This window comes from Microtus ochrogaster, unplaced genomic scaffold, assembly GCF_000317375.1.
Source record: "Microtus ochrogaster isolate Prairie Vole_2 unplaced genomic scaffold, MicOch1.0 UNK131, whole genome shotgun sequence".
Classification (NCBI taxonomy): domain Eukaryota; kingdom Metazoa; phylum Chordata; class Mammalia; order Rodentia; family Cricetidae; genus Microtus; species Microtus ochrogaster.
This window is the reverse complement of record NW_004949229.1, coordinates 277,912-287,166: the sequence shown is the minus strand read 5'-3', so window position 1 is coordinate 287,166 and position 9,255 is coordinate 277,912. Positions and strand designations below refer to the sequence as shown.

At 40.8% G+C, this 9,255-nt stretch overlaps 1 protein-coding gene across 3 annotated transcripts in view; it reads left to right on the top strand.

Annotated features, from left to right (window-relative positions):
- The window catches only part of Apoo (apolipoprotein O), a 52,976-nt gene that overhangs the window by 39,370 nt on the left and 4,351 nt on the right, over window positions 1–9,255 (top strand). For all 3 annotated transcript variants that reach the window (XM_005371848.2, XM_013355457.2, XM_026778381.1), the window contains one exon: window positions 8,956–9,021. In XM_005371848.2, coding sequence (XP_005371905.1) covers window positions 8,956–8,991 — 36 coding nt within the window. In that variant the 3' untranslated portion in view covers window positions 8,992–9,021. The remainder of the gene's footprint in view (window positions 1–8,955; window positions 9,022–9,255) is intronic.

The window sequence follows — 9,255 nt, the reverse complement described above, 5'->3', positions numbered from 1 at the left end:
TACACACACATACATGCACGCACGCACGCATACATATATACACACACATGCATGCACATACACATGCAGGTATACTATGCATGTGTGTTTGTACACATAGACATACACAAATTAAAATGGTGTGAATGATGGCCAGGATTTTTTTTTGTTTTTTTTTTTTTGAGACCGTCTTCCTATGTAGGAGAGTCGGACACCTCAAACACTGTTCTCCTGCCTTAGTTGCTTAAGTAGCTTTGATTCCAGGTGTGTGCTGACCGTCAGTGGCTCAGTTCTTAGCTGTATTGTCTTTCATGTAACTATAGCACTCTCAAGTACCTACAACAAATCTGTGGCAATTTGCTGCTCTGCCGTATGCCATCTCCTTTTAGGAATTGATTCTAAACATTTGCATTTTGTCTTCTAGTAGTTATTAGGATAAAGGCATATTTTATTTTGTCATTGTCATTGGTCACTTAAAGTTCTTTGCTTCAGCTAAAATTTAAATGTCTAAAATGTAAAGATAGGTGCATCCAGAAACAGGGCCATCACAACATGGTTTGTGTTTCTTTTTTCTATAAGTGCAGTTTCAAGCTGGAGAGATGGCTCAGAGGTTAAGAGCACGGGCTATTCTTCCAAAGGTCCCGAGTTCAATTCCCAGCAACCACATAGTGACTCACAGCCATCTGTAATGAGATCTTGTGCCCTCTTCTGACCTGCAGGTGTACATGCATATAAAACACTGTATTCATAAAAAATAAATTTGAAAAGTATTGAAGTACAGTTTCAAACCCAACAGTAAAGCCACACATCTACCCACCTTCAAAACTAAGAAGTTACCCAGGCCCCTCCTATCTCCCAGAGGGAGTCACTAACTGAAATGTGTTTCTTTAATCCTTGATTTTCTTTCAAGTTTTATATTTTGTTTAACCATGTATGTATATATTATAAAGCACTGTGGTTCTTCCATGTTCTTTTTTGTTTGTTTGTTTTAGCCATAGTCTCCTGCTGTCCTGACTGACCTTGAATTCACTATATAGCTGAGGATGACTTTGGACTCCCGAACCTCCTCCCTTAGTCTTTTGAGTGCCACGATTACATCCAGTTCAGCTTTTGTAATTTTCCTTTATCTTGGCTTACAAACATATAAGCTCTCTCAGTTGAGACTTATTTGTACTTTAATATTACGATTATAAGCAATATAAGGCAGTAGCTTATTTATTTTAACTCCTGTAGACTATATTTTTGTGTGGAAAAATATATCCATTGATGGCTAATTGGGTAGTTTTCAGCATACTGTTGGCAGTATACAGAACTATGGGCGTTTTTTGTTTGTTTGTTTGTTTGTTTTTGTTTTTTTACTTGCTTTGTACACCAGGCTGGCCTTGAATTCAAGAGAACTGCTTGCCTCTACCTCCTGAGTGCTGGGATTAAAGGAGTGTGCTAGCGTGTCTAACTCTGAGGGAGGGGGGAAAGGAGGGAGAGAGAGAGACAGACACACAGAGAGAGAGAGAGAGAGAGAGAGAGAGAGAGAGAGAGAATGAGAATATATTTACCACTGTCTATTTTGGAAGAGGTTTTTTTTTTTCTCTTTTGGAGACGGTCTCTCTTTATGTAACTCTGACTGTATAGAACAGGCTGACCTCAGAGTTACAAAGACCCACCTGTCTGTCTTTCCCGAATTTGATACTAAAGGCTTGAGCCACCAGCTTGAAAAGCTTTAAACCTACAGGAGAGTTGTAAAACTAGCACTGTTCACTTAGATTCACCTATTAGCACCTGCTATTTTGTCTTACCATCTTTTAATATATGCAGTTTGATCATATACACACTTACATATGTTCTTCTATGGAACCATTAGAAAGTTCTAAATATTCATTGCACTCTCCATACATCATCTATAATTCAATATGTATTTCCAAAGATCATGTAGGTTCATTTATATGAACAGCAATGGTAACATCATACCTAGGAAAGCTCTTTCATTGTTGATAGTAATATTACTTAATATATATTCCACACTCAAGATTTCTCTAGTTTCCCCCACTGAACTGCTTTTAACCTTCTAGAAACTTTCACAGCTGTGCATTGTTAAAAGGCAAATACTTGTTGACTATGACCTAAGATGAAAATGGATCGGTCAGCTCTCCACTTAACCCTCTGGGGAGGTAGCTGATACGAGGCACAGCCTTCCCCACCTCTTCCAAATCAGCTGCTGTCTTGCATTTTATTGTGATAGCTTTCTCTTTTGTTTATGAGACAGGCTCTTAGTGTGTAACTCAGCTGGCCCCCAACTTCTGGTGGTCTTCCTACCTCTGCCTCACCAGTGCTGGGCTTATGGGCGTGAGTCATCATATATGCACACACGGCGAGCTTTCTTCATGGCTTCAGCACTTTAGTACTTAGCCTATCACTTTAGGGTTCTTGCGTGCGCCTGCCTACCTGCCTGCCTGCCTGCCTGCCTGCCTGCATCTGTCCCCAAAGTGTTGCTGTGTAACCCTCTCGGGCTAGAACTCACTCTGTACACCAGATTGGCCTTGAACTCAAAAGATGCGCCTGCCTCTGCCTGCTGAGTGCTAGGATTAAAGGTGCACAACACCATGCCAAGTTTTTATGACTTCTAGCTAATCCAGAGGCTGCTTCCTTCCTATTTGATCATTTGAAAGCTCTGCGTAGGCACAGAAGTCTGGTTTGTTTTGTATTTGTAAGGAGAGTCTCACTGTGTACTTCAGATTGACTTTGAAGGTAGGGTCCTGCTTCATTCTTAGGAGTGCTGGGGTTCCAGCTGTGCATCAGCAAACGTGGCTGCTGTCTTTTACTGACAGCTGGAAATTCTTTATACAGTTGATTTACTCATCTTCTCCAGAATTCTTTTACTTTAGAAACTTAATTAGAACATGAGTATTCTAAAACCTTTTCAGAATAATGCCAACCTCAGATCTTTTTTTTTTTTTTTTTAAGATTTTAGTGTTCTGTCGGGCGGTGGTGGCGCACGCCTTTAATCCCAGCACTTGGGAGGCAGAGGCAGGAGGATCTCTGAGTTCGAGGCCAGCCTGGTCTACAAAGGGAGTTCCAGGACAGGCTCCAAAGCTACAGAGAAACCCTGTCTCGAAAAAAAAAAAAGATTTTAGTGTTCTGTCTGCATGTGTGCCTGCAGGCCAGAAGAGGGCGCCAGATAAAGATTTATTTTTTATGTATAGTGTTCTGTCTGCATGTGTGCCTGCAGGCCAGAAGAGGGCGCCAGATAAAGATTTATTTTTTTATGTATACAGTGTTCTGTCTGCATGTGTGCCTGTAGGCCAGAAGAGGGCGCCAGATCTCATTACAGATACTTGTGAGCCAGCATGCAGATATTGGGGATTGAACTCAGGACCTCTGAGCCATCTCTCCAGCCCCCAATAGCTCTTTTTTAAAGACACGGCCTTCTTTTGTAATCTGGGCTAGGCTGGAACATGTGGCTGTCTTTGTGTTTGCTGGGAGGATTGCATGCACGCCTGCCATAGGCAGCTTCTCAGAGCTCAAGTTCTCTTACAATTAGCTAAACACAACTGTCTCCCAGTAAATGGCAGATTTTTCTTTTTACTAGGTTTTTAAAATCTGCAAAAAGTTACTTTCAAATGACTGCTAAAAGCCAAAAATAATTATTTAAAGGTCAGAAAAACACAGAAATACAAACTTTTCTCTGAGAACTGGATAGAACCTCTCATGCTGAGCTTTTAATAGTTTTAGTCTGGCCTTTGCTGGCTCAACAGGAAAATGCAAGAGAAACAGTAGCCACCACCCTAAGTAAACATTGTGCACTCTCTTCCTGCATTCTAGATTTCCTAGCTCTTTAAACACAAGTTTAGTTGAGAGTAACTTACGTGATCATCGAAGATTTGCCTTTGAGTATACAAGAGGAGGTCCCTGAGGTTCAGTGATAATGGTGTGTCAGAGGCTGGAGGCTGTGAACCAGACCAGTTGCAATGAACGTTTCTGGGTGGGGCTGATTGTGCCACACTGACACTCCCAGTGCCAGCGGGATGAATGAAGAGGTTGGAGAGGCAGGAAAATGGAAGAGGAGCAAGGTGGTTTTTTGTTTGTTTTGTTTTGTTTTGTTTCTAATTAATTTTTTGGGGGGTGGTTTCTTTTGGGGAGGATGATGCAGGGGTAATGGGTAGATATGGAGGGAGGTGAACAGGATTTGGGTGCTTGGTGTGAAATTCCCAGAGAAGTCAATAAAGAGTTATGTTATATATAAAAAAATTGCCTTTGAAATAATGCAGTCATACACCATGTGATTCCACTTATGTGAGGTATGTGGAGTTACTAAACACACAAAAGGAAAGATTGACTGGCGGTAGTTGCTAGGGGCTGGAGGAGGGAGGAATGGGAAGTTGCTGATTGATGGGTAGAAAGTTTCAGACAAGATGAATAAGTTCTGAAGGTCTGCTCTTCAACCTTATTTTAAAAAAGAGAAAAATTATTACCTAGTTTCTTTATTTATAATAGTCTTATATAAGAGAAATGACATACATCCAGAACAACTTTAGCTTTCTGGAAATTCTACCATGCTGCCCTTACCTTTTTTTTAATTTTCTAAGGTAGGAAGAGTAATGCTCTCTGCTCTTAACAGCTTCGGAACTTTACAGCACAACCTTGTCTCCGTTGTCCCTGAACCAATGAATGTACTCAGGCTGAACACAATGCGGACTTACTATCTTTGCCCAGTAGGTTAGAAGTCCAGTGCTAACCCAAGGTGTTAGGAGGGCCACATTCCTCTCCAGAGGTCCTAGAACAGAATTCCTGTGGACTTAGGTTGTTGACAGAATTTCGTTCCTTTCTGCTGTAAGCCTAGGTCTGTTTTGCTGCCTGGCAACTGAGGCTGACCCAGTTTCAGGAGACTTTCCTTGGCAGTCCCCTTCCTTTGCCTTCAAAACCAGCGCATAGGCCTTCTTTTTCAAGGTGCTCTCTCTGACCCCCTTGTTTTGCTTCTGTCTTAGCCTCTATTAGCTCTTCAAGGTCAACTGGGCCCATTCAAATAAGCCAAGGTAATTCTGATGAGTGTGCCATCTGAAGGTGTCGCAGAAAGTAACAGGTCTCAGATACAGACATCTGTGGCATCACTATCCTGCCTATCATGTTCCAGTGAACTGAAATTTTGCTGGGTTCTTTAACAGGTCATCTGTCCTCACCTATTTATTTTATACTTTGCATTGTTTTCTTACATTTGCATACAAAATAATGGATTTTCTCTGGTATTTCCATACATACTTTGTTCTTGTTGATCCTGCTTCCTCATGCCTCTTATCCCCATGCTCTTTTAGTCTTTCTCTATACAGTAACCCCTGTATTTAGTATCAGACATGTTTAGTACCCCCCTGCTCTAAGGACCCCTTCTTCACCTCTCATGGCTTACACTCACACCCATACCGACATGTATCTATGTGTATTTGTGTGTGTATGTGTGTGTGTATACATATACAAACTAAAATCTAGGAGCCACATAGGAAGGAAAACATACAGTGTTTGTCTTTCCAAGTCTGGCTTACCTTGCTTAACGTAATAATCTTCAGTTGTATCCATTTCATTTTTTTGCAACTATGTTTTTTTTGCAAATATGACAAAAATTTTGTCATTTATAATCTATCTATTAAGAGATACATACCACATTTACTTTGTCCATTCATCTACCGATGGACATTTAGGATGGTTTCATTTATTAACTACTTTTTTTATTAAAAAGAAGTGACCTATCATACAGTAGGTTATATCCGTTGAGCCTAGCTCAGAGTGCTCTTTACTCAGGAGCCTGACAGGCACGCTTTTATTACCTTCATTTTACAAGTAAGGAAATTGCATTTTTGAGGAGTTAAGCAATTGCTGAAAATAGTTCAGGACTCTAGAGTGTGTGTGTGTGCGCACACACACTTGCAGGCATGTGTGTTTGTGTGTCTGTTTGCTGTGCACTCACACGTGGGAGTGGAGTCCAGAGGACAATGTCATCCTCAAGTGCTGTTCATCTGGGTTCTTTTGTTTTGAGAGTTGTTTTTTTACTGACCTGGGATTTCCCTAGTCTAGGCTGGCTGGCTTCTGAGCCCAAGGGATTCTCCTGTTGTTACCTTCCCACTTCCAAGATTACAAGAATGTGCCACCATACCTGCATTTTTTTTTCAATCATGGATTTTGGGAGTCAAAGTCACAAATTCCTGTCCAGTTCTAGGACTCACAGATTTTAGGAGGATGCAAAGCTTCTAATATTTGGCTGGCCGTATTAGTTACTTATTACTAGATCAAGTACCTGATAAGGGGACCTTAAGAGAGGGAGAGCTTATTTGGGGTCTTGCTATGAAGGCACAGTCCTCATGGCTGGAAAGGCTCTTGCGGTGACTCTTATTTCCTTACATCTTAACAGAAGAGTGCAAGGAGTGTTGGCTCTCCACTTGCTTTCCTGTATGCTTAGTCTGCGACCAGAGACCATGACCGTGGGATGATGCCCCCACACTTGGGGGGAGCTTCCTGCCTCAGTTTAACCTCTCTGGCAACACTTTTACAGACACAACTCTGCGTTCGATTCCAAATCCAGTTAAAATGACAGTGAAGATTAACCACCACACTGACAGTCCACCTTGACATAGCAGTGCATAATAATTAGAGACCAATGTGTTGATGTTTTGAGCTTTTCAGAAACCATTTCAGTTTTGCTAACGTAAATTGTTATTTGTGTTCATAGATATGGTAGTAAAACATTGAAAAACAAATATGCATTATAATCACATAAGGAAAATATCTTTTTAAAGAAAACTTGTTCTGAAAATACAGTAGATTTTTTTTTGCTTATTCTTAAATCACAAACTGCTTTTTGAAGTGAGAATGTTGTTTACTTTGAGATCATGGTACTGTCTCGAGAGCTCTTAATTTGTAACGTGGTCATGGGTGGGTAGGTCCAGTATTTTTTTTAGTGAAATATTGGTTCTGATTTGTATTATTATAAGTGTTATATATCTGAACAAGGCCATGTTCCTAGCAACAGATTGTTTTTCTCAATCAGTAGAATGGAATGCTTTGCCTGCTTATTTTCTTCATCTGAATTATTTTTCAGAAGCTTGAAAATTTGGCACCTTATTTTTTGAGGTTGAGACATTAGTAGATATGGATAGAATGTGTTTAAAGAATATCATTATATATACTTGGCAAGTAGTAAATGCATTTAATTAGGTGGGAAGCCACATTACTTTAGGGCAGCCCCAGTAGTTAGCCATGATTGTGTTACTTTCTTAACTTTGTTTTTATATCTTTGTCTTTGGATTTTTGAGACAGGGTTTCTTTGTGTAGCCCTGACTATCCTGGAACTCTCTCTGTAGACCAAGCTGGCCTCGGACTCACAGAGATCTGTCTGCTTCTGCCTCCCAAGCGCTGGAATTAAAGGTGTGGACCATCACCCCTGACTTATCTCTTATTTTTTAATGAATCGCTCCCCCTTGAGACTCTGTGTGTAGACTAGACTGGCCGTAAGCTCCCAGTCTTCCTTCCTCTGCCTTCCGAGTGCTTAGATGATAGGTCTGCAGCGCTAGACCCCTAAGCTCTCTCCTATTCCATTTGTTCATGCAACAAATATTTGAATGCGGTGTGCACACATATGGACACACACATGGGATGGAGGTGGGAAGTGACTGTGCAGGGAGGGCTTAGCACTAATAATAGGTCCTTTAGAGTTCCATCGGGCCAGCTTCTGTGTTTTGTGTTGAATCACCAGGCAGTGCATATGGTCCCCAGAACTCCTCTATAAAGTGCTATGGTGTTATCATGGTGCCCATGTTATCATCGAAACTTGGATGCTCCTATGAATGAGAGAGGACAGTGTTCATTATGCTGGTATGATGGGCATAAAGCAACACATAGAGAACTGTTCGAAACCGCTCGAGCAGACTTTAGAATTGCCCAGAAGCTATGCTGTGCACTGACAGTCGGTCACATGCTCTTGCTTTCGCACCCCCCCCTTCACTCATTAGTGCTGATGAGAGAGAGGCCACCAGGGCCACCTGCACCAAGTCTAGTCTCCCGAAGCACAGCCTTGCCGGGCGATGGTGGTGCACGCCTTTAATCCCAGCACTCGGGAGGCAGAGGCAGGCGGATCTCTGTGAGTTCGAGACCAGCCTGGTCTACAGAGCTAGTTCCAGGACAGGCTCCAAAGCCACAGAGAAACCCTGTCTCGAAAAAAAAAAAAAAAAAACTGAAGCACAGCCTCACGGCCTGCCCAGCTGCAACCCAGAGTTGTTCGGACTGCCAGTTCATGAGTTTTGATCTTTGATATCCAAGCAGGTCTTATTAATAGGATTTCAGAATCTAAGCCTTAAAAAATACAGAAAAGGAAAGCCTGAACTTAAGCACATGAATTTTCCCCACTAGAACCTTTTCTACATGTCTTCCCATGGATATGACCTAATTAATTATATGTTCCCCAAGGAAAGTCAGGCAGAATGGTTGTGGCTCAATTTAAAGCTCTTTGAGAGTGTACGTTTAATGAATTGACCTGTGGATAATGCAAGAAGCTCTCTTAACGTCTCTCAAGCCCTCTACGTCAGTGATAGTGCCATGTAGTAATAAATACAACTTTTAAGAAATAAATCTTTTGAATATTGATTTGATTTTGCTTTTATGGAATCAACTGTTTGGCTGGATCTATAGAATAAGAATTCCTATAGCCTTTTTTCTATTCTCTGTACCTAAGCTACTTTTCCCAGCAGGACACTGAAGGAAATGGACTAATCTCTTCAGTCTCCTGAGAAATGGGTCATCCTGTATTATCTCCTCCTTTAACATAGCTCATTGGAGTCCTAGTTGATAATTCGGGGTCTCAAGCCCTTCTTTGACACCCCACTTCAGACCTTCAACAAAATGACTTGACCACCTTACAAGGAAATAATAATAATTCATGTTTATGTTCAGCCAAATACTGAAGACATCTTAACATTAAAGCTTTGTATTTTCTTTTACAAGCCAGGAAATGTGAAGAACTCACCTGGAAATAAATAGAAAACTCCATGTTCTGTCCATTTTAATCAGGTAAAGAATAAAACAAAGAAACAAAGACCTGGTTATTTTCAGCGTTGTTAGTGCTAGCTAAAATGATTTCTTGTTAATTAATTAATTATAGCACTTTCACCTTGATGTGGAAACATAAGGGTCATATTTTATTCTGTCTTTAACTTCTGGCTTTAAATGCCATGACTTATTTAATTATATTTGTGTTTCTTTTTGAGAAGTACCAGAATTTTTTTAGATAAACTAGAACCAGAC